The following is a 26,321-nucleotide window of genomic DNA, read 5'->3' as shown; positions in this document are numbered from 1 at the left end:
AATCCTGACCCGCCCTCCCTATTGTTGTTACCAGGGAGTCCCTTGTTGCTCACTAAAGGGTCATTTTTAAAGTACCTCACTGCAATCAAGTGGATTCTGACTCAGAGGGACTCAAGGGGATAAGGTACAGCTGCTTCCCTGGGTTTCAGATGACCAATCTTTCCAGGAGTGGAAAGCTTCCCCTGTTCTCCTGCAGAGCACCTGGTGCTTTCAAACTGCTGATCCTGTGGTTACCCACCCAACGCATAGTCACCACCAACACGGAGATTATGTCACATTGAATATTGACTAAGCCTCTTCCTCTTGCCCATCTCGCTGCACAGACCCCAAACCAAAGCTGGCAGTCTTAGGATCGGCTCCCAGGATGGCAGACAAAGAGCTCTGTGGGTCTCTCTGTGCAGGAGTGGGAAGACTGGAGGAAAGAGGGAAGGGTCCTGATTGGAATTGGGATTTTTTTAAATCATTTTATTGGGGGCTCGTACAGCTCCCATCACAAACTATCCATCCATCCATCCATCCATCCATCCATGTGTCAAGCACATTTGTACATATGTTGCCATTATCATTTCCAAAACATTTTCTTTCTATATGGTTTCAGCTCCTCCTTTTTTAGAATTAGGATTTAGCATGGTTTGTGGCCTCGTAGTTGAAAATAGGTAAACACAGAGCGAGTGTGGTTTTAAAGTAAGTCTCGAGTATAAACAGTTCCGAAGAAGAGGGTATTTATTTTTCTTTTATTGGGGCTTGTTGAGAAGTCTCTTGTTCTTATAAATGGATTTTCATGAAATGTCTAAAGCAAACAACCTCATCTTCCTGAACGTGTTTCTGGAGTCGCAATAAGTTGAGTAGTAAAGGCAGATTAATTGTGGCAATGAACTCTGAGGGTGTAGGCGGTTTTCACTTGGGGATCCGAGCCCTGCCTGCTTCGCAACTCAGCCACCAGCTTCCCTGTTCTCCCCCGCCCTCTCTGTCTCTGTCTCTCTCTCTCTCTCTGTCTGTCTCTCAAGAAATACTCTTCATAAGTAGCATCAGTGAGACCTAGTGTGCACAGAGAAGGCTCTGCAACGTGTTTGATACTTTGAACACTACCCCCATGGGCAGACCTGGGCAAATGCTCTCCAGGGTGAAAGCCACGAGCTTGTATCTGTTCATGTAGGAATGGTTCATTTTCCTTTTCAAAGCATATTAGAATTCTTTGCGTCCAAGGCTCTCTGATGGTTTTAATGAGAAAATACGATGGGTTAACTTATTAATTTTGCTGCATCAGAATGAGGGTGTTTTGCAACTGGGTATAACTGGAATAGAAGCACCCTGAGTTTTTACTTTAAAAAGAATCAATCTGGAAAATAAATCTGAGCCTGCATAGGTAGGATTGTAAAACAAACAAACAAACACACACACACCAGAAAAAGTAAGTTAACAGCCGTTAAACAATGAAATTGGTAGATCATTTGGTAATTCTTTTTAACTTTTGAAAACCTGCCTAACTTTCCACCAGTGCTACACCATTTTACAGTCTCCGTGGCAGTGGACAAGGATTCCAATTTTCAGACATCTTTAAAGAGAGTACTTGTTGACAACTTTTTTCCTGTTACTAGCTATCCTAGTAGGAGTCAAGTGGTCTCTCATTATGGTTTTGAGTTGCATTTCCTTAATGACTAATAATGCTGGGCTTCTTTTCATGTCCTTGTTAGCTGTTTGTATACCTTCTTTATTAAAATCATGTCTTTGGATTGTTTGCCATGTTCCTGTTAAGTTGTAGTTCTTTATATATTCTGGATAGTCTTATGAGATATATTGGTGTCAGGTATTTCCTCCTATTTTGTATGATTTCTCTTTGTTAACTAAGTTCTTTGATGAAAAAGTTTCAAATTTTGATGAGGTTTGGTTGATCTGTCTCTTCTGCTTTCTGTTTCTGTTTTCAGTGCCATATCTAAAAATACATGATCCAAAACTAAGCCTCAAAGCATTACTCTTGTGTTGTCTCCCAAGAATTTAATGGTTTGCTCCTACACTTAGGTGGTTGATACATTTCGAGTTGATTTTCTTATATGATATAAGATACGGACCCACTTAATTCTTTTGAATGTGGAGAACTAGTCCCATCATCCTTAGAGATTATTCTCTATTGATTAGAACTCACACCCTTGTTGAAAATTTCCCTTCTATTCCTGGATTTGATTGTTTTTTTACTTTCATCAGTTGCCTTTTCTTTGGTGATTGAGATGATCATGTGAGTTTTTCTGTGGCTTTCTTCATGTGGTGTCTTCCTGTGTTACTACAGTGTCACTCCCAAGCATCTGCTCAAACACCTTGAACCAGGGATGCGAACAGATACTTCACTTGTACGTCCGTGTCCTTTGCAGCACAACCCACATGCATAGCCACAGATGAATGGGTCAGCAAAATGTGGCAGACGCATCCAGTGAAAGAAATCATACTACATGGATGAATCTAGAAGACACGCGGAGTGACATGAGTTAGAGACAGAAAGTGTATGGTCTCATTCCATACAAGGGCAAGGCAAAGAGTATTGTCTCAAAATCAGAGAAACCGTGTTAAAAAAAACATCAAAATGTGAAGCTTTTCTTTTTTAACATGGCACATACATATTCTTCTGAAGAAATTTATGCTCTAGATGTACACCTTGGCAAAACAGCAGTTGGCATCCTCAAAGGTCTCAAATTGTGCTGCTTTTAAAGAGTCGGGGGTGGGGGTAGGGGGGAAGATCAGCACTGTACTGTGGCTTTGCCCAGGTTCTCCAAATCTCGCAGGACAGTCCTTCTACCCTTGAAGCATGAGCCGGACATTGTCATGAGGACAAAAGAGCCTTGGCACAATGTACCTGGCGTTGTTCTCAACACTGTAGTTTTCCGTTTTCTAAAAACTTACTCTCAGTAAGTATTCATGATCATCTTCTGCCCTTCAGAATCTATCAGAATTATTACCCCTTACTCATTTACAGTTGGAAATGTTTCCAACTCAAAGCGACCTTGTAGGACAGAGTGGAATTGCCCCATGGGTTTCCAAGACAGAGAATGCCTCATCGTGGTGGCTTCAAACTGCATATTTTGTAGCCCACTGGACCACCAGTGCTTCTTAGGTCATTCCTTCAAAGTCCCAAAGTCCCCAAAAAACAGTTGCCCTAGCCTTCTGAGCTGACCTCTGTGCTTTGAATTTAACTACCCTCACAGATCCCCTCCAAAGTTGCTGCTTTGATGGGACCTTTTTTTAAGGACAGACATATATAAATGTGTTTTGGATAACCCTGGGCATGTATGTACTAGCACCCTAAGAGCAGAGCTTTTTGACTTATCTGAATTACCCACATATTTAGGATGGGCAGGTGCATAGCCACCATCGTTTATTACTGATTTCCAGTAAGCCGACATCAAGCAAGTGTATCGGTGCCTTTTTACCAACAGCATGCCCTCACTCGCTTTATGTCTCTATGATACATTTTGGTAAGATCAGAATATGTCAGACTTTATCATAATGTTTTTTTAATCATTTTCTTGGGGGCTTGTAAAATTCTTATTCCAGTCCATACATACATCCATTGTGTCAGGCACTTATGTACATTTGTTGCCATCATCATTCTCAGAACATTTGCCTTCTACTTGAACCCTTAATATCAGCTGCTCATTTCCCCCCCTCCCTCCCCACTCCCTCTCCCACCTTCCTCATAAACCCTTCATAGATCATAAATTATTATTATTTTGTCATATGTTCTTTATCATAATGTTATTGCACACCTCGCAGGTTACAGTAGGCTTTTATGTCCACTGAGAAGCCAAAATCTGTGTGGGGCTGGTGTACTAAGCTATTTCCTTTACTGCAGTGGCGTGGACTCTGCAGTATGTCTGTACTGCGTAGGGGTGACTGAGGTGCTCTTAGAAGCAAGTGGCGATGATGTACAACACAGTGCGCCTAACTAGGGTCATTAACTCTACATTTATAAGTGATCGAGATGGCAAAGGTTTCCCTATTTATATTTTTACCGCAATTGTTTTTAAAGTTTATCAGTGAACCAAAAACAAATAGCATATTTTCAAGTCACAATTTGACTCCTTTTAAAAATACCCTATGCTTGATAAATGGTAGGAAAACATGTTTAAGAGGTCTTGGTCATTTTTGCTTTGGGTTGAGTATAAAAAAGGTCTTCCAGTTTTCCCCAGGTTTTAAAAGCCAATGCAAATACTATTAAAAAGACACTTTAGAATGTCTACGATGCAAACTTTACTGGTTCCTTAGTCATAGTCCTCTTTGCTTTCATTTTACGTTTTAATTAAGCTTTAAATTTTTCCAATAGCTTAAGAAAAGGACATTTGGATGAGCCATTTCTGTACAATTGCATTGTTTAACTCCTTTTTCACGGCTTTGACAAATCTCAGACAGTAGAAACCTGTTAATTCCAAACGCATTCCTAGACATTAAATCAGTTCTTACTACTTTGGGGTCTAAATTGACCTAATTTTGACCTTGCAGAACTAATCAGCTAACGAAACTAATTATTAAAACACATCTGTGCTGCTTAGAAATAGGAAGATTTGTTTTGAACTTGCACCATAGATTTCAGTGGGACATCTGGTATATATTTTAATAGCACCATTAAGTAAATTTTATGTTTTAGGGAGGGAGCATTTCTAATTCCGTGATTCTACGTCTCCAGTTGGTGCTGAGTTTCTCCTTGTCTGAATGACCATGGGCGGAAACTTCCTGCGCTTCTCGGAAACTCACCCCTGGGGAGTTGTGCTAACGGGGGATGAGAACACTTAAATCTCTTCAGTTCGTCTTCAAAATACAAACACACAAACTCACTGCCATCGAGATGATTCAAACTCATAGCCACTCCGAAAGACAGAGTAGAACTTTCCAAGACTATAACTTTTTACTAGAGTGGAAAACTTCATTTTTCTCTCGTGGAGAGTGGTGGCTTCAAACTGCTGACCTTGTGTTAGCAGCTGGACTCAAAACCCACTATGTCTCCAGGGGTCCTTTTAGTCTCAGGAAATGTGTTTTAAGTAGCATTGTGTACAAAGGGCTCTGAGCCATTGGGAAGATAATAATCTGAACCCATTTCTGTATTCAAGTAGTACGAATTGGGGGGGGGGCAGATATTGAAATTCACCCTATCGATAGTAGATAACCAAAGAGCAGTTGAGAAGAATTATAGGCCATAGAGCGATAGAGGAAAATGCCCACGTTTCCAAGCATTTAAAAATCTGCCCTTCTTCATCCCATTCTTTATCCTTAGTTACGCCCCTGTCGACTTCCATTCTCTCCTTGTAAACATACCATTGGGGAAAATCCTGTGGTTAAAGGGCAGATGTTTCCCACCTCATAATAACTTAGAGATGCATGTTCATTATGTTGAATAGTGGAAGGAATCTTCTGCAATATTTAAACCTAGTCACGGAGAATGACAACCTATAAACGTTGAGTCAGAATCAGTCCCCGTGGCAGTGTGTGTGGGGCTTCGTAGGAAGTTGAGTAAATGGCTTGTCTGTAGACTCCTGGAGATAAGCGCCCGGTCCTCTGTTGAAAGCCATGCTGCAAAGGGCTCTGGGCCTACATTTTAAAAGTCTATTGACACTGACGCAAGTCTCCTATACAGTTTGAGTGGATTTTGAAATTCTTAGTCTACGTTCCTACCCCAATGTAATTCGTGCTCAGAATCAGCAGTGGTGAAGATCAATAAAGTTTACAGGAGACGTAATCTCATTCAAGCAGGACTACATTCTCCCTCTCAAGACTAGCAATAAGCATAGAAATGGCTTATTTATCAAGTAATCAATAAGAGTGGACTCTTGATGAAAGATGTCAGAGGATCTCTGTGGACTTATCACTGTGGCTGCCAGTTAGCTTTATTCGATTGTGGTACTAGATGAGTGTGAGCAGGTATTTTCCGCGTTGATTCAGGCGATTATCCTGGGAGGAGCCCCAGAAGGCCATAATCTCCCCAGGTCAGCTTTCCTTTCACTCTCGTCCCAGCAGAAACCATGGTGCAAACTGCACCCAGACCGCCTGGTAATCCCAACCCCCCTCATGCTTCCAGAGGCTGAGCTGTTTGTATGTAGTAACAAGAAGAATCAGTCCTCGTGAAAGAGGAGCCAAGAGTCGAAAAGATAACTTTTTTGTTATGAGGCTAAATCAGAAAGTATTGCTACTAGGCTTTCAGTTCATACAGACAGGGGTTTATCCCACACAAAATGTGTCCTCAGTGGCTGAGTGGACAACGTCTCTCAGTCATACACTTGTCTTCGTCTTGTTAGGGGTCCTTTAACAAAAGTCCCATGAAAGCAGCAGCCTTGGGGGACCTGCCAGGGCAGCTAGATTCAAGGCAGAAAGGCCCACGCAGAAGGTTAGGGGGACTGTTTTGGGGTCACCAAAGGGGATCTAGACAGATTTTCTCAAAGGACACAGGACAGTCATGGGGGCTTACTAGGAAGCAGGTTTAGGAAAATTGAAAACTGTATTATTGAGGGAAAGGCCAGTAAAGTTGTGCTAAGAAATGCCCCCCACCCACCACCCAAAAAAAGGAAATGTTTCCCTTTCTAGACAGTGTGCCTGAGGCTCTGGCCTTGCACTTCACACTCAGAGCCTGGTGAAAAGGAACCTGATGGGGGTCCCTGAGGATGCCACATTGCCTGTTTGCTGCGGCAGGAACGGAAGAGCTCAGACTGCTTCAGGACAGGGTTAAAGAGATGGAAACATCACCTTCAGAAGCATATTTATTTTGCCACTGCCCCCTTTTCAGAACAGAGTCACTAAGCCCCCCTACCTCCACCCCCCACCCCCTATCCAGGCTGAAGCCCATAATCCAGGAAAAAGTGTGGGCGCCTGCCTTTGCTACCTCCAGATCCTTCCAGTAGCCTCCAAGTGAGCTTTGGGAAGCACTGATCTGGATGAAGGATGCATTGAGGAAAAAGTGTCCTCTTTTGCCACTTGCCCATTGTTTTATAATTTCTGACTTAACGTCTTATATCAAATGGCTCACAAGTTTCTACTAATATTTGCCCAAATCACTTTTATCTTTCTTTTTAGAAAGCTGATTGAGATAAGGACCAACCTTGAAATGAAACGGAGTTGTCTGAAAATCAGTTCTGTCTAAAATAGTTGTATATAAGTACAAGTTATTGTTAAGCATCTTCGAGCTGACACAGCGACCCAATGCCCAAACAAAGTAAACAGCGCACGCTCTGTGCCGGGGCCCCTTGATGCAGCCACGGTGGCTTACTCTAGCTTAAGAAGACACGGGAGGAAAGTGCCAACGTGGGAATGCAGAACTGTGGTATGACACTTACTATTTCGAGCCCGTGGACCTGGTTTGCCAGTGTGACGTCAGACGAAGTGTTGCACTCCCCTGTACTTCAGTGGTTTGGGTCTCAGAAGTGGTGATACCAAAACTCACCTCATAGGTGGGAACTTGACTTGAAGTGCTAAAGGAGACAGTGCACCCAAACAGTTTTCACCTGGTTGCCGCATAAAAAATGCTCTGTAATTAATCTACTTACCATCTCTATTCATTGCCTTATCTTTGTTCTTAAATGAAGGCTGGTTTGAGTTTTAATTTCCCCTTCTAGGTGTAGAGATTTCATAGGTGGAGTTTACTTACTCCATGGGATTGAATCAGGCTGATTGGGCCAAGGACTTCAGCCCAAGAAGATGACTGGGCTAAGCCTTAAGTACTCGCTCAACATGCTTGTCAGGCATACCAGTGGTTTGCAGGGCTATAAGCCTTTACAGGCGGAGGCACATCTCAGCCCTCCCACACAGCAGCTGTGGGTTGAAGCACTGACCTTGTAGGTAGGAGCCCAGTGTCAGCAGGCTCCCTTTTAAGGTATGCAGTGAAAATTCCGCGACCTCTTTATATTCTTGATTACTTAATAATGTACTAAAGAAAGACTTTCATTAAGAACATTCCAACTGCTTTTCAAAGCAAAATTATCCTTTCTACTACAGTTTTGCAAGAGGTTGTGTTTCTAGGTCAGTAATACAGAAAGACATAACTATTACACATGCCCTTTCCTTTAATTAGTGATATATCCTGACTGTTCCCAACGCCTTGCACCACAATCTGATCCCTTCCCTTCTCTTCCTTCGTCCACCATCCCACTCCATAGCTAAGGGATGGCCAGGCAAATCCTGGGGCCTTAGTGTCCAAACATTGCAAGCACATAAACATTTAAAATTAAAAAGTCAAAATGTATGATAACTAATATAAATGCCTTCTTGGTATAACTGCAACTTATCAATGAAGATGAGCAGATTTTTAATTCATACCCCAGATGCTGGCTACTGGGGAGTAGGCATCTTTTTCCTCACTTCCCACAGCCATATTTATTTCTGAAACTTAAAAGATGTAGCACATTCCCTACACCCAGTCTGCTGCTTCCTTCTAACCTCTTCTTCCTGCCCCAGTTTAGTAAAGAGTGTCTTCAGGGTTCTTTCTCTTGATTTTGTACACCCAAAGACTTGTAAGAGATAAGTAGTATTTTGTAAAGCTACATCACCTACCTGCCAAAAACCAAATTATTTGTTGTATTGCCTTTTTTTTGGTGTGTGTATAACTGTTTTCTTGTTCAGTTAATGTGTCTTCCTAATACTAAAAAGTACCATGGACTGCCAAGAGGATAAATAAATAATTCTGTCTTGGATGAAGTACGGCCAGCGTGCTCCTAAGAGACAGGTTTGGCTAGACTTCATCTTACCTACTTTGGACATATTGTCAGGAGAGACTAGTCCCTGGAGGAGGACATCATGGATGGTAAAGTCGGGGGGAACGAAGACCAGGAAGGTCCTCAATGAGATGTTTGACACCGTGGTTGCAGCAGTGGGCTTCAGCGCAGGAACAGTTGTGAGGATGGCACAGGACTGGGCAGTTGTGTTAGTCTGGGTTGACTAGAGAAACAAATTCAGAGCCCAGTCCAGATCAAGTCCATAAGTCCAATATTAGCTCATATGTCTGATACCAATCTATAAATTCCTCTTCAGACTCACACAACACATACAGTGATGCCAAATACAGGAAGATCAGAGGCCAGTGGGTAAAAGGTCTTGTGGATCCAGTGGCGGTGTAAGCATCTCAGCGCTGCCAGGGGTCTCCACATGGCTTCTCCAGCTCCAGGGCTCTAGCACAGCTCCATGTGTCCTGTCATCAGGAACACCAAGCAGAGGGTTTGTGTGTCTCGCCTCCAGCAAGCTATTTATCTCCATAGTGCCTCCCAATGAGGTCCTCAAGCAGCGACCTGATTGACAGACTAAACTCCTCCCCTTCACTACTGATAATTTCAAGTTGGCACCAGATTACGTAACCACCACAGCAGTGATTTGACCTGTGAGTGAGAACCAAGTTGATGGCACCGAGCAGCAACACCATTCAGAATGAAAGGTTTCCTTGGCAGTGTTCTCTGCCACTTGAGAAACTAGTGTGGGGTAGATCGTTTTTCCGTGGCTGTTTTGGGGAGCACTGGAAAGCAGCATGAAAGTGGGTGATAAGAAAGCAGAGAGCATCACTGTCCAGCAGTGACAAAGCTGGTGATGTGTGATAGGAATCTAGAAAAGCAGTGGCCTGCAAGAGGTTTTTAATTGGAAACCTATTTTTTCTCTCTCAACCCCCTTTTCTATCAACATGTTTTAAATATTGTACTCATATAAACTTCCGTGGGAGATACGTACTGTGAATACTTCACAGAATGAAATGTCGTTCCTGCCCCCAAAGACTTCCGCGATGTCAACGGTGTCAACATCTACAAAGATAGCTGGGTTCTGGTGCCCTGTAGTAAAGTGATCTGATACGTAGGGGCTCATAAGACGTTTCCAAGGACTGGCACACTCTTACTTTCACATCTCAATAACCCTACTCCTTTCTGGTTTGACCACAGGTCTGGCTTTTCCAGAAAGCCTTACTAGTGCTGCGCACACTGTGTATTACAGGGGATTGATTTGTTATTGTTGGTAGGAATGCTAGGAGAAATTTCTTGGATCTTGGCTTTTTTGTTGTTGTTTTTTAGATTTCAGTTTTAAAGGAAAAAAATGGAAAGCTGAAAAAGAAGTAACGGCATATTGACTTTCTTTTCTGAAGATTAGGTAGAAGCTAAGCATCACAGCGATCCCCACTGTATCGTTCTTCTAGCTGTGCTGGGATCCTCTTAAGACTGTACACAAGAACAGAGTAGCGGGAATCCAGGAGCCCTTGTATGGCATCTGGGCGGCCCAGGAAATTCTTAGAGCTGGCTCTTGGATGATGGTCATCTTGGTTTGCTAGTGTCCCTGCGTTCCTTGCAGAAACAAGCATTCCTTCTAAAAGAAAATTAGCGGTCTCAAATTGTTTCTCCAAGCAGTTTTCCAATACAACATACTCAAAAGCCATGAGGTAGATAAGACAGCACGAATCCAGAACCAGCCGAGACAGGTAAGGAAGCGTGCCCAGGAGTGCTCGTTGTTAGAGCTGTCAGAAGTGGGCATTTGCTCTGCCTACTAAGTTGGAGGAGAAAGGAGGCTGAGCTGTAAACAAAGGATTGGAGACTTTCTAAAATAGGATGCAGCAGACAAAAAAGAGACAGACATTCTCTAACTAAACGAAACACGAGTTTTAATAGCAGATCTCCATATATTGGTATTGAGAGGATCAGTGAGCTGGGTTTTAGGTCAGGCGAAAACACCCAGAAGGAAACAGAGATACAAGGATGAATGAGGCAGAGGAACAACCAAAAGACGGGGCACAAGAGAAGGTCTGTTGTACATCCTCACAGGAAAGGAGGTTGAGAATATTAAAAGTAGGATCTTCCGAAACAAGCGAAAGACACTGAGCTGCAATCTAAGATGCACAGCTCAGTGTGGTACTAACAATTTCATGCCACCTGCCTGACGGGGCCTCCCTGTGGGCATGGCCTTCTCATAAGGAGCGTCCTGGGAACCTCCCCTTCTCTCTGCCTTCTCTTTCCTGCTGGCAGACCCTGGTTGCTGCCAGAGCCCTGGAGATGTTACTAGAGCCATTGGATCCACATGGTTTTGCACCCACCAGCCTGCATTCAGCATTCTTGCATGTGGCTGCGCGAGTCTCGAGAGGACTTGCGGTCTAATCTCAGACTTATTATGGACTGGGATGTTTTCTTGAGACATAATTACTCCTCAATATAAAGCTCTTTATCACACATACCCGATTGTCTCTGGATGTGTTTCTCTAGTCAACAAGACCTAACATTCACAGCATCCCCTGTTCATGATAAAATTTTTAAATTCACCCACTGCCAAGGTAAATACTGAAAAGAAGTTAACACTTCAGTGCACACAAGAACTTGAACATAAATGTTCGTAGCAGCACTGTCCATAAAGCTAGAGCAGTAAGTGTGACCCAACCTCTGTGACCTGGCTCAATAAAGACAAGGAGCCAGGCCGTGCTGTGGGACAGGTGTTGTTATTGCTAACCCACAGCCCTTCCACCACTCCTCAGGTGAAAGGTGCCGCTGCCTGACCCTGTGAAGGTAGCGTTCTCAGAAACCAGGGTTGCTGTGAATTGGCATCCATTCACTGGCAGCGGCTTGGGGGCACAGTAACAGTGACGACCTGGCACGTGCTACAACGTGGGTGGACCTTGAAAACATGCCCCTGAGTGAACGAAGCTGGTCACAGAAGACCAACCACATGGCGTTTGACTCCAGAGGAGGCAAATCTCTATCGATGGAAGCATCGGGATGACTACTAATGGGCTTAGTGTTTCTCTTTAGGGTGATGGACATGTTTCAAAACTAGATCAGTGCATTCCCAACTCTGTGAATACTGACATACATTTGGAGTGACTGTTTAGGTACCTCAATTTTAAACAAGAAATCCACACCTAGACACACATCTTAGTAAAACTAAAAACCAAAGAGAAAGCATGGAAACTGACGATGGGCCAGGGAGTTGGAATTACCATAAAAGGAATAATAAGTCGATCGGTAGATCATTTTTGGAAACAATGGAATCCTAAAGACAATGGCATTCTCTGTGTGCTGAGAAAAAGATTGCCATCCCTGAGTTCTGCCCAGCAACTAACAGCTTTTAAGAATGAACCGAAAGGTATTTTCAGATGGAGAGAGTTTATGTCAACAAACCCATACCAAAGGATATTGAGGCAAGCAGACAATGACCCCAGCATGGCAGGCAGATTAACAAGAGCCATACATGTGTGCATGCTGGCAGTGCCCGCCTGGCCGTGGACACAGAAGCTGCGAGTGCACTCGTCTGTGGTCACCAAAAGACGTGTGCGCGAATGTTCAGAGCAGCGCTGTTCATGCACCTCAACACCTCCCAGTGCACGGCATCGGCAGACTGGATAAACCAACTGTGTAGACAGTCACCTGCCGTGCTCTCTGACCGCCATGACCATGTGTGATGCACGTCACCAACAATAGCACGCAAAACAAGCCAGACGCTCCGTTTAAGTATCCTGAACATCCTGCATGGATGGGTCAAGTCACTTCACAGTTTGACTGCTAATGGAAAGGCTGGAGGTTCTGGTCTACCCAGAGGCGCCTCGGGAAAGGGCAGCCATCTACTTCCAAAACCCTCAGCCCCTGGGAACCCCACGCTGACACAGAGGGTCACCCTGACTCAGAGTCAGGGCAGGCAGCTGGGATCAGTAAGGTGTGAAAGGAGGGGGTGGGCTACTAGGGTGGCGGCATGCTGTTTCTTGATCCCAGTGCTAGTTACATAGACATTCAATTTGAAAATGTATTGAGATGTATGTTTATGCGGACTTTAATGTATATTATACATTAAGTGGGTTTCTAAAAAAGGATAGATATCAATATCCACATTGACTGTGTAAGCAATAATATTTTTTAGCTAGGAAGAAATTTGGGGCATTTAGAATATGTAGGTATCAACTGATAAAACGTCAAAATTGTTAGTCACTGAAGAGACAATTTCTTTACTCCGACCAGCACTTCCTTAAGCAATTTTGAAATTACAAAGAAGTGCTCTATTATTTTAAAAGGAGTTTACACTCTGTGCTATGCTCTGGAAATAAGTAGCTCATAAAATGAACTATGTTGCATTTTCCAGTAAAAGTGTCTCTTTTTAAATTTTTTAGACCTATTGTCTGGTTTGCTACTTTCCATAATGCTTGGGCTGTTTCCCAACATCACTCACTCTGGCAGTATCCCTTGAGACGTGTATGGCACTTAATGTGTATTGTTCCCTAGAGGAATCATGAAAGAAACAAAAGACGCCCATGTTCTCTTGGGATAAAATAGGAAATTAATTGAAGACGAAGGAGTCCATAATTTAAGGTATAGTTGATACTGGGAGAGAAGCATCCTGCATAATTTTCATATCTGTCGATTATGTCTTCTTCATTTAAACACCAGTTAGCACAAGCAGGGTTCATGCTCCATGTGCAGCAGCTTGTATGGCTCATGTTTGTATTTTCATCTGGTCGGTTAACATACAATGATGTAATCTGTACTAAGCATTTTTATGCATTTCCTGCTTACTCTTCCTTTGGTTGCTTCAGACTCATTCTCAGTTGGCTTTCGAATTCCGTGTTAGGATTTTGAAAGAAATACTGCAACAACAAAAATGAATTGTATTTTTGTTACAGTGACTGTGCCGCGTGGATTACAAGCACTCTATCTCCATGCTTGGATAAACTCCATCAAAAGCGCATTATCCTCCTCCTTCTGTGGCCAGCTGCCTAATTGTATCTGCTGTAACCACACGCTGTTGGAACATGATACCCGTGCAGAACAGGGATGATAAATTACTCCCTGCAGGTGATAGTGATCATGATCATTTTTAATTTCCTTCTTCCTCATAAGGTTGCGTCTGATCTTTTTCCGTTGACTGCCGTCCTGTTAAATATATACGTGATGCATCCCCTTTAAAGAAATACGCATCATGCCAATTACACAAGAAAGGAATTCATTTTTATTTCAAACCATTGTTCTTCAAATGGGCATGTGTGAAATGAATTAGATTCACCTTTATGCATAAATGATACACTAGCAAAATGTGGCCTATGACAGATTTTTAAAGAATTCATTTTATAAATGCCGAGAGAGATCGTCATCCTTTTGAGAAATCTACAAAGAACTGGGAAGCAGCTCATTCTGAATCCCTCTTGCAGTGCTTGGGAACATGCAACGCATACAGTCAAGCAGCAATGCATGTTTATTTTCCTGTGTGCTTCAGTGTCGTGAAAGGATTCTCACAGATTTCACAAGTGACCAACCTGCCCCAGACGTGTTCACTGTCCTCCTCTAACTTGGTGTTCTTGCACCACCACCCTGATTTTTTAACTCTTTTTTCCTCTCTGTAGTATCATTTAATTGTGACCTTGTATTAGAAGCTTAGCCCAGCTCCTGGAAGCCCTTGATTGTAATGCCTTATTTCCCCCTCAGCGGGTCTGATAAGATATGAATGTATTTTGTGGTTAGGCCTCCTAACCTATCTGATCTTTCTCCAGCACATGTCAAGTTGTAGCTCCAGTTATTTATTACCACTGTTTATTAGTCATCATTTTCAATTTCCCATCGCTTGTTGTTGCCGCTCATATTCCAGTGACTCACAGAGAGAGTAAAGTTCATTGAAATTAACATCTAAAAGACCCCGAGATGGGCTGTCAAAGTGGTGCCAGTGAAAGTCCTGTGTCTTTGAAAAGCCTGGGTGTGTGCTGCAGGCCAAAAAATCTTGTTTTCTTACTGAGTCAACTGGCATATTTGGTTGGTTATATACTTGGTATCACCACGTATTTTCAATTGTTCCTTACTGCAGGTTAAAACTAATCATTTGGTTTAGGTAACTACATTTTGAGGGTTTTTTTGTGGTGGTTTTTCTTTTTTAAAAAATCTCTTGTAATTATTAAAGGTCATTTTTACAGCTATATATACACACATCTATCTTTTTAACCCCAGTTGAAGGTCACCCTAACTCTCCCTCATCTTCTGCTTCCTCTTGGAGGTGTGCTGTGGACGTGGTTTTCAAGGTAAATCTGAATAAGAAATAAAGATAAGTTGATGCCTTTCAAAGGAAGCTACAAAATATGCTTTGTCAGATTTACCTTTGTCTTAGATTTCTGCTAAATGGTCACAATCAAAATTAGCCACTATCACACTCATTAGTTCTTTGGAAAATTGTGTTTATCTATTTAATTGTGACGAAATTTATGTAACAACATTTCAGGCATTTTTACATATGCAATCCGGTTGCATGTACCTACTGCCACGGTCCATTTCCACATTTTCCCATTACCCTTTGCAAAAACTCTGTACCACTTAAACGGTACCCACCCTTCCCGATCCCCCCACCCTGTTCCTGGTAACCACTGAGAAACTTTGGTCTCTCAGCCTTGTTGCAGATATTTTCTAGAAATAGGGTCATATACTGTGTGTCCTGTTAAGCCTCATTCTTCACACAGCACGTTTTCAAAAGTCCGACTGTCGGTCTTGTGTGTGGCATTTATCAGTAGCAGGCCGACTGCTTGCCCACTCCTCTATTGACGAATGTGTGGATTGTTTCCACTTCTGCTGCTGTGAAGGGTGTTACATGAGCATGGAGGGATAGCTGACTGGGTTTTCTTTGGATTCTTTTCAGCATGCACCTAGAAGAGGAATTGCTGAGTCATAAGTAGTTCTAACTTTTTCAGGTACTGCTTAGCTGAACTGTTTGTTTTAGTGAAATTCCCGAATTTTTCCATTTGTTTTGCCTGCATGGGTGGGATTAGTAGTTTCTCTGGATTTGGGGTTTCAATTCTTTTTCTTTTTTGTTGTAAATTCCTATGCATCACTCTGTGGTAAGAAATTTATTCTATCATTCAGATTGTTCTGCCTCCGTTTTTTTAAATCAGGACTTCTATGATGCTGCTTCCCACAGATTTTGTATATTTCAAATTTATTTACATTTCCTAATGCTGCTACTTACTAGTATATCAAACCAAATATTTGCTTTTTTAATAAAAGGTTTTATTAACATTTTCTCCCATTTTTTCCTGATGACAGAATATAAGGATTACATTCAACATTTGAGTATATATATACCTAAACAATAATTATTATAAAGTGAACCCCTGTGAAATTCACTTTAATTCCTTCTTAAACATTTATAATGTATTCATATGGCTTAGCTTTTCATTACTCCTGCTACTTTATATAATGCCATATTTTATCCTTTATAACTTTGTCTTTATAAGAATCGTCATTCTTCAAAGTCTTTCATTTCTTACTAAACCCCTCCTCACTTATCAACTGTTCTGCTACCTAAAGTGTCACATTGACCACAGTAAAAGCACACTCTCCGACTGCGTTGTGCAGTAGCAGTGAGCACCTGGCAGTGCGTAGGTGGAGGTAAGAGCAGTCCTACCTGTGAGGGTTAAGGTGTCACCCTGGGGAGTCATCGGTCTCGGGCACTGTTGTCACGTGGCAGCTGGTTGTGCTCGAGAAGCCCAGATGCTGCAGTTACTCATTGGGCCACGATCCTCCAGGCAGGCCTTTGAAACAAGCAGCCTTGGGAGAAAGACAGGCTTTCTATCCGGTAAACAGTTACAGTCTCGGACACCCCGGGGCAGTTCTGCTCTGTGATACGGTGGCTATGCTTGTGTGTAGACTCTTTGGCAGTAAATTATGTACTGATACAGCCGTCCTCAATTTTGTGAAATCTGGCAGTGGCGTCTCGATTTTTGCCCAGCGTTCATTTTCACATCACAGCTTGTCTTTGGAACGTTAACCAAGTTACCAAGTGAGGAGTGCCTGTCAGTGGTAGGTAGAGCCCGGCTCATTAGGCTGCAGAGATGAGTGACTGGGCCAGGAGAAAGGTAGCAGGCGAATTTTGAGCGCTTCACCCTGCAGTGTTAACAGATAATGCAAATCTTACTAAAAATAATAAATCATGACACAAGCTACTAGTTTTTGTGGATTATAGGAACTGTAAAGAAGCACACGGTGAGTGCTCCAAGTGTGTCTCTCTCTCCCAATAGCTTGGTGACGATTTTTGCAAATAAACACAACGTATTACATACCTGCTTTTTATTTATGTGCATGTTGTGAGTGTTTTATCAAGTCTAAGTACTTTCCTACAGGGTAACTGTTTGCTAGGTTGGGTCGTTTCTTATCTATTGATTTATTTAGAGGGTGTGTATTTTAAAGCCGTTTTAGGTGCAGAAAGTATAGCGTGTTCCCAGTGTGCTACCTCTCTGTGCACATCACCCCACTTGTTAACACTGCGCTGTACAGGTTTATTTCTGCACTTGGTCTGATGGCGGTGCCCGTCGAGTTGATTTCAACTCACAGTGGTCCTCAGTGACACACAGCTTTCCCAGAACGTCTTCTTGGCAGTTTTTCAGAAACCAATTGACAAGTCTTTCTTTCAGCTGCAGGGCGGCTGGGGGTCGGTTTCAAAGCACCTGTCTCTATTCACAGCGAAAGGCTGCGTTATTGCACCGCTAAGAGTGCGCCAGTCACTTCCTGTGCAAGTACCAGGAGCTTTCAAAAAATGGGTGGCAGAGTTCTAATATTACTTCCTTCCATTTCTCCATGAACTTTCTGAAACCTGCTCGGACGTGTTAAAATTAACATTGCTAAATCTTTGCAAGTAAACTTAACAACATCCATAGAAAACTGTTTGGGAAGTTTTATATTTATACAGTCAGTGGGTTTGGACATCCCTTGATATTTGTCACCGGTGTACAACACACATCTAAGAGACAGACAGACACCCAGCAAATACTGCCACACACTCACTCTCAACCTGAGACGCAGACTATAACCGGCAGTGCAGACGCTCACCTCGGAGCCCTCGCCAGCTTCTTCTACTATCGCAGGGACAACTCTTATCTGGACAGACTGGTTTTCCCCAACATAATAAGGGAAAATTGTTTCTGGTGGGTCTAATTTACTATTGTTCTAAATAGGCCAAACGTTTTTTCACAGACTTTAAATTAATCACTTGAGTTTCTCTGTTGTCTTTTGTTCAGTTTTCTTTTGGAGTGCATCATTTTCTTATTGATTTGTAATAGCTTTCCTTATCATACGTTTCTGCCTGTGTGTTATACTTAACAGTGAAGAAATACCTTCTCTACCTTCAAGTACTATGAACACTTGTTTTTATTGATTGACCCCTATCACTGGTCTACATTGAAAGCCTTACTAAATGAGGTTCTCATTTGTGCTTTAAATCATTATTAATGTTTTAAAGAAAATGAGGGAGATTTAGCATTCTTTTATTTTCATATTTATGTATGTATACACACACCATTTCTGTGTTCTTGCTTTATTCCTTATATTCCAGATTTTCACCTGTTATTTCCCGTCAGTTAAGAGAACTTCCTTCGAAATGTCTAATAGAGTCGGTTTAATGAACCCTGTGGGTGGTACTGTGGGTTAAGCATCAGGCTGCTTACCCCAAGATTGGTGGTTCAAACCCACCCACTGATCTACTGGAAAAAGATGAGGCGACCTGCTCCCATAAAGATATAGTCTCTGAAACCTACAGAGGGTCACTTAGTAGCAGTGCATTTTATTTTGACCGAGTCGTTGGCGATAAATTTTAAGATTTTTCCTTTGATTGTAAATGTCTTTTAATTGCTTTCATTCCTGAAAAATACTTTTCCTACATATTTAATTCTGGGAGCTTTCTTTGGCTCCAGTCTCTCCTTTCCAGTTAGGTCTCTAGTTATACGTGTGTTACACCCCCAAGTCCCATTGACTGTATTTTATTTCACCCTTTTCCCCTTGGTTCATCAAAAGTGATCATTTCTGTTGACCTTCATATTCGCTAGTGCTGTATTTTTCTTTGTTTTTTCTCTCGTCTCTATTCTGCTATTCAACTCAGAGAGTTAATTTTTTCCTTTGTAACTTTCTCCTTTGATTAATGGCTTCCTATTTTCTCTGCTTGAAATCCCTGTCTTTTAACCCCTTCCATGTATGTTGTTTTTCTTCATTGAACGGTTAAATTGCTATTTTAAAATCTGTGCCTGGTAGTGGCATAATGTAGGTCCTCTTAGAAATAGCCTCTGTTGGCGATCATTGCTCATGAGAGTGGGCCACGTTGTCCTGTTCTTTGTGTAGTTAGTCATCTTGGGTGACATCCTGCTCACTGTACATGTTGTGCTTGTAGACTAAGGGCCTTGTTTGGCTTTAGCAGGCATTCAGCTCCGTTCGAGTCAGACACCCAAGTTCGAGTCAGACAGTAGTTCAGATCTCAGCGTAGAAACCCTCACTCTGCTGTTCATTCAGAGTGTAAAGGCTAGTCTAAGATTAGTGTACATTTTTCAGTCTCCATCTCAGTTCTCATCCATCTTTCCTGCACATGTCTCACTCAGATGGTGAGCCTGAAACTTGTGTCAGTGAATCAGACTGCAGTTCATTGAGGCTTTTGCTTTCTGAATTTGTTTTAGCCGAATATGCGTAACTCAGGGATTAAACAGAGGCTTGTGCAGTTTTAGACATGGACTTAAAGGACCCTCTCATCTTCTCTTTCTTCTGTATTTGCCTCCATATCCCATTTTTTTCAGAGTTGAAGATTATTTTATCTAAGTTCAGTCAGTCAACAACTTAGCAAATTCTACTGCCCACGTAATACAGCTAACCTCCCTGTGAGTGGCTCAGTGATTTAAGTTCTCAGCTGCTACAAAGCTAAGCAGTTACAATCCACCCAGTAGCACTGGACGAGAGAGACATGATCATCTGTCCCCATGAAGATTGTGGCCTAGGAAAAAACCCTAGGGACAGTTTTATTTTGTCACATGGAGTTTCTGTGAGTTATGGTCGCCTCGACTGCACCTGATAACAGCAGCTCATGTTAAAGCTAGCTAGTAGCTAGACTAGAAAATGTTACTAAAATCACTGAGAATCTTGCTACCCCTTCTCCTCACTAAGCGTGTTTGTCTTTGTTAACCGACATTTCACCTTCCTAATCATAGTGAAATATCTGCTATCTACCTTGCACATTAACAACAAACGGCTGGCAGTACTGAACCCCCCCATGGTGCTAGTTGAGAGTAAGTAGTGCTGGCTGTGATTGTTAAAGGTATGTGTCAGCTTAGCTGGGTCATAATTCTTACTGACTTGACAGTCAAGTTTGGCAAAACAAAATTTGGCAGTTGCGTAATGATGTAGTTATCCTCTGTTTTTTATTTGATGTGATCATCCTCCATTTTTGCATTATACTCATTTTCACATAAGAGCCTTGTCTTGAGCTCGGAGCCATGTCAAGGAGTGAGTATCCTAGATAAGGAATGTAGAAATATGAGATAAGCATAGAGCCTGCTCTTAAATTGACTGAAGTCTGATAGGGCTAATTAACTGTAATATAGTAAGGTAAGCACTATTAGAACTACATAGCGCAAATACCTTCAGCAAATACTTTCTGTCTGTGTGCCCCACACTGCTCTGGGCCCTGAGGATATAGATGGCTAATAAAGACATCCTATAAGGACTCATTTGAATGATTCTTCTAGAAGAGTATGTTAAGTATTAGGAAATCTACTGGGAAAGTTAAATTTAAAAATGTTTTGATTCACTGTATGGTTTTGTATGATCATCTGTAGCTCAGTTGTATAGCTACATTAGTTTATAATTCTGCTGAACAGAATCCTATATACTAATTCCATTCTCTCTTGGTATCAAAACTCTAATGAACCTCAAGGTTAAATATTGAATTCATTTTGTATCTAATCATTATTGGCCCTACGAGACGAATAAAAATTCACATTCTGAACATAAATAGTATACTACACAAATTAGTTTTTTAGTGATTTTTCAATAATAATTGTCCTGGTTTTAATACATTGTAAGCTTTATTTAATGCCAACTTTAAAAGTAGTTTAAGTTGAGTTACTTGCATTAGCAAAAGAAAAAGTCATAGTATTACTTAGATTTTAAAAATGTAAAAATTATTCCTTCTGAATATGTTTATTTCTCTAAAAGACTTCGTCTGCCTAATAGCCTTTTATTACTTTGGAGTTTCTCCTTTGGTTATTTGCTTAAATGTAAGTTTTGTCTGAGGACTGCTACTGACTTAGTTTATCTTCAAAGAAGCCAACCCATATAAGAAATCCTTTTAAAGTATTTCCATTGTGCTCATCACAGATGTTCATCGTAGTTTGCTTTAAAATTGGTGCACAAGGTCAGAAGAACTTTAATGAACTAGTGTCATATAAAAGCGTGTGCATCAGTTATTTATTGCTGTAGAAGAAACCACTCTAAAATTGAGTAGCTTGAAGCTACTGTCGTTTCAGTTGATTGGTTCATGGTTTTGCACTCTGTGCTAGCCGTATCCAGGAAGCCTGCTATTGGGATGCGGGTCTCCCCTGGGGCCGCTCATGCGGCTACAGTTGTCTGGGCACCTAACCAGAGCTGGAGAGTCCAAGGTGGCTCTGTCCACATGTTGGTGTCTCAGTGGGGAATCTGGATCTGCTGTGGACTGGCTGAGCTTCTGCTACATGGGTGCCATGAAACCAGATGTTGACTGTTTGATTAACTGAGTTACCCTTCTGCTGTATTGGGGGGACAACCAAATAACATTACTTCATTTTTTTTAATGGCATCTTTCCTAGGAATTAAAAAGAGTCTTAAAAGATTGTATGTGTGATCAATTATTACTGCATGTAATTAGAATAATGATCATTTTCTTTCACTTTTTTTTAAATAGGCAGTTGCTGGTTACTTTGATATATATTTTGAGAAGAATTGCCACAAGAGGGTAAGTATCATGAGTTATCTTATTAATAATGTGAATTGCATTGTATCATGTGTTTGTGCCCCGAGGTGTTTTGATCATAAGCATGTTGCTGTGTAAGCAGTTGCAGCTTGCATTTGATGTAGTAGATTAATGTAGCATGATATTAAAAATCTTGTACCTCATCAAATACTTTTGACTCTACCAATGCAGGTTACATTTTCTACGGGTCCCCAGAGTACCAAAACACACTGGAAGCAAACGCTGTTTCTCCTGGAGAAGCCATTTCCAGTCAAAGCAGGTGAGAGAAAAGGAGGGGGCAGAGCTTTCTCGTTCCTGTTGCAGTAACCAGCATGCACTCACTCGGCAGCGACCTTTAAAAATGGTGCTATATGGGCAACAGTGGAGCAGATGCCGACTACTTAGAGATTACCATCTACATAAGTGTTAGATGGCACATTTCATTAAAGAAGTCATTGAGTGTTATTCCTACCAGTTTAAAATATATGTGATATGTAGCTCTTAATTTTGAAGTTCCTCAAGATAACTCATAAAGCTTTCCTTTAGGCTGTACCACAGTAATTAAGAAGTTGCAAATGTAACTAAAAATATTCCCATTTGCCAAGTGAATTTAGAGAGATGCCACCAGTCTATTAAGCATCAGTGATAACTGTGCTCAGAACCACGTTATTACCCCAGAGGACTCTTTAAGAAAATGTATACGTGATGGCTTTTTTAACTCTTGAAGCTAAGTATGTAGGCGCATCAGCACACAGCTGTTGCGGTCTGGAACAAAGGAATGTACATGCCGCGTTGAGAGCACTGGGTGAGAATTGAACTGGAGACGAGGAGAGGGTGGCACACGGTGTAAGGCCTGTGAGCAGGCAGGCCACTGAAGGGCTGGCAGGCTTAGGGTTGCGCGCAGCTGTCTGTGCGGAGACCAGGCTGAGTGCAGGGAGGTGCACGTGGAGAAGTAGAGAGGAAGTTAGAGACAGAAGGGAAGGAGGGCGGAGAATGGATGATTTTATTAACTAGGAGAAGAATTGGTGGTTTAATTGGGAGGCACTGAGGATTTTACAGTAAGGAGAAGCATTTATCAAAACTGTTTAAGAAAGATATAGTGTCCCTTGCTGAATGCGATTTTGTAGCATGCCTAGGAATGATTTGGCTTTGGAGGTGGTTGTGGAAGGTAATGCGAGGATCGCGTGGATGATCGGTAACGAACTGGTTGGGGTAGGAAAGGAGGATGGGTCTAAGAGCCATCGAGTGTTGGATGAACACGGAGTGGTGGAAAATGCTCTGGGCTTGGAGCATAGATGATGGGAGAGTGGTCATGGTATTAAAAGAAGGAAAGTGTATTTTATTTCATCTTTGTGGTGAAATAATATGTGGCAAAGCATTTCCACCATTTCACACATGCATTCCATTGACTTTCACTTCCTTCACCAGGATGTGCACTAACTCTCTGCATCCATTTTTTTTATCACTTGTAACAAAAACTTCACCCCTTAAGCAACACCCCACTTTCTGGAGCCTCCCACCAGCCCTAGCTAACCATCGGTAAACTTTGGTCTCTGTGCATTTGCCTCCTCTGAATAGTTGCTCTAAGTGGAATCCTACAGTACTTGCGGCGGGAGGTACATGCTTTGAGGCTCTGGGCCAACAATTTGAAGTGGAACTCGTTATCCCAGAAAGTGAGGTTAAAAGACTGGGGTCATGTGATTCCTTCACACATTCTGTAATGCAGTGGTGGTGTATGCCATTGAGTCATTCGGACTCACAGTGGCCCCATGTGACGGAGTAGAACTGCCCCATAGGGTTTCCTACGCCGTAGCTTGGCGTGAGCAGATCACTAGGCCTTCCTCCAGCAGGACACTTTGGGAGGTTTGAATTGCCAACTTTTTGGTTAGCAACTGAATGAGCACTTAACCATTGCACCACAAGGGCCCCTAATAGAGCATTAGACTCTCCTGTGAGATTTGTGGGTCAGTGATGCTGCCAGGCCTTCTGTAGCCATGGATAGAATGGCCTTCAAGAAAGTAAAAGGAAGGAACCAACAGATCAGAGCAGTTGGAGTCATAAAGCAACAAAATCATAATTTATAGATTATCAAGGGTTCACAAGGGAGGGGGAGGGAGGGGAAAAGATGTCAGGGGCTTAGGTGGAGAGCAAATGTTTTGAGAATGATGAAGTCAATGAATGTATAAATTTTTAAAAAATGAAAGTGATAGTGAATTTCAGAAAATCAAAAAGAAATTCTTTGCCTAATAAAGCAAATAAACAAAAGAACTGGATTCGTCAAGACAAAATAAACAATGTTAGGTGAAAAGGGAGTGTAACCATAGAACCATATGTTTGGATGTTTGTTCTCTTTTTAATTATATGAAAATACAATAGATAATTTTATTCAACTAAATTGGAAACTTTAGAGGGACAAATTACTAAAGAAGAAATAAAAAGCTAAAACTATTGAACTAAAAGTTAATAGAATTGATAAATCTTATGAGACTGAGTTGTGCAAACAATATTGTTGAAATCTATAAAATGATATATTTAAGATGTGCATATTTGATTGTAATTGTGCCTCAGTGTGCTTCTAATACAATCTTCACTGGATAGTTCGTAGCTTCAGGATAAAATCCACACTTCTAACTGGTTCTTTGTCATCCATCCATCACTTTTGACGGCGATCCCACTCCTTAGCCATTATAAACCCATCACACCTTCCAGTTTCCCAAGTTGCTCGTTATTTTTATTTTGTTTTTTAGGTTTTTCAAAAATCATTTTATTGGGGGCTCTTACAGCTCTTATCACAATCCATACTTACATCCATTGTGTCAAGCACATTTGTACATATGTTGCCATCATCATTTTGAAAACATTTTCTTTTGACTTGAGCCCTTGGTATTAGCTCCTCATTTTAACCCCCCTTCTCCCTCCCTCATGAGCCCTTGGTAATTTATAAATGTTTTCTTACGTATCTTACACTGACTGATGGCTCCCTTCACCCACTTTTCTGTTGTCTGTCCCCCAGGGAGGGGGTTATATAAATCATTATTTTTGGTTCCTCCTTTCTCCCTCACCTTCCTCTTCCCCTCCTGGTATTGCTACTCTCATTATTGGTCCTGAGAGGGTTCTGTCCTGGATACCTTGTGTTTCCAGCTCTCATCTGTATCAGCGTACATGTTCTGGTCTAGCGGGATTTGTAAGGTAGAATTGGGATCATGATAGTGAACAGGGAGGGAGGATCAAGTAACTATAGAAAAGTTGTATGTTTCGTCGGTATTATACTGCACCATGACTGGCTTGTCTCTTCCATGTAACCTTTCTGTAAGGGAATGCCCAATTGTCTCCAGATGGGCATTGGATCTCCACTCCGCACTCCCCCTCATTCACAGTGATATGATTTTTCATTCTGGGTCTGGGATGCCTGGTACCTAATCCTATTGACACCTCATGTTCATGCAGGCTGGTGTGCTTCTTCCAAGTGGGCTTTGTTGCTTTTCAGCTAGATGGCCACTTGTTTATCTTCAAGTCTTTAAGACCTCAGACGTTATATCTTTTGATAGCTGGGCAGCTTCAGCTTTCTTCACCACAGTTGCTTATATAGCACCCATTTTGTCTTCAGCAATCTTGTCAGGAAGGTGAGCCTAACAGAATGCCAGGTTATTATAATGAAGTTTTCTTGCATTGAGGGAGTACTTGAGTAGAGACCCAATGTCTGTCTGCTACCTTAATACATATAAATATATGTATATGGATCTGTTTCCCTATCATTATATATAATATATTGACCCATGTACATGCCCGTATTTAGACTTCTATAAATGTCCTTTGCTTCCTAGTTCTTCCCTCTGTTTCCTTTTACTTTCCTCTTGTCCCACTGTCATGCTCAACCTTCATTCGGGTTTCTGTCATTCCTCTCTGCTACATTGCTCTTGATCAAGCCCCACCAGGCATCCCATGCCCTCCTCATCATCAAGTTTAGATCACTAGTTAGTCCCTTGTCGTTGGATTGATCGATATCCCCTTCCTTTCCCCTGTTTCCCCCTTTCCCATGTCCAGCCCACCAACCATCGCCCCATTGTTTTCTCCTCTGGATTGTTTATCCCGCCTATCTTATCTAGATAGACATGCAGAAACAATAATAAGCACAAAAACAAGACAGAGCAAAACAAAACAACAAAAGAAAAAAAAAGCATATAAATAGTTCGAGGTCTGTTTGTTGACCTTTAGGAGTGTTCTCCAGTCATGTCTGATGGGGTGCCACGCCCTGGTCCCAAAGTCTATTTTTGGTATTGCCCAGGGACTTCCTTGCTTTGCTCCCCTTGCTGCTCTGTTGCACGCCCCTCGTGTTTCACCCCGCGTTGCTCGTTGTTTTTAGGTAAGTAGTTGGTCATTGTTGTTACAGATGTTACAAATGCACACCTGGGTCGGTATCTTCTGTGGTTCATTGACGTCGGTCACCTTCGCCAGCTGTGCGCCATCCTCACCCTCCTTTTCCGAGTTCCCCAACTGCTAACACCCTGTCCTCCAAGATTGCTGGCTTATCTTTTGAGTAGCTGATGGCCATCTGATCTCAGAGAGAGGTCTTAAAAGCATAAGCTAACCTGTTACTTAGTTTTAAGACAACTTCCGGACTGTTTTTGGCTTAAGGCTTA

General features: G+C 41.9%; 1 protein-coding gene across 1 annotated transcript in view; it reads left to right on the top strand.

Annotated features, from left to right (window-relative positions):
* Nucleotides 1–26,321, top strand: part of PRMT3 (protein arginine methyltransferase 3) — a 113,661-nt gene that overhangs the window by 71,774 nt on the left and 15,566 nt on the right. The window contains exons 14-15 of the mRNA XM_075545969.1: nucleotides 21,634–21,684; nucleotides 21,874–21,961. Coding sequence (XP_075402084.1) covers nucleotides 21,634–21,684; nucleotides 21,874–21,961 — 139 coding nt within the window. The remainder of the gene's footprint in view (nucleotides 1–21,633; nucleotides 21,685–21,873; nucleotides 21,962–26,321) is intronic.

This window comes from Tenrec ecaudatus, chromosome 4, assembly GCF_050624435.1.
Source record: "Tenrec ecaudatus isolate mTenEca1 chromosome 4, mTenEca1.hap1, whole genome shotgun sequence".
Classification (NCBI taxonomy): Eukaryota; Metazoa; Chordata; class Mammalia; order Afrosoricida; family Tenrecidae; genus Tenrec; species Tenrec ecaudatus.
This window is presented reverse-complemented; position numbering and strand designations above follow the sequence as displayed.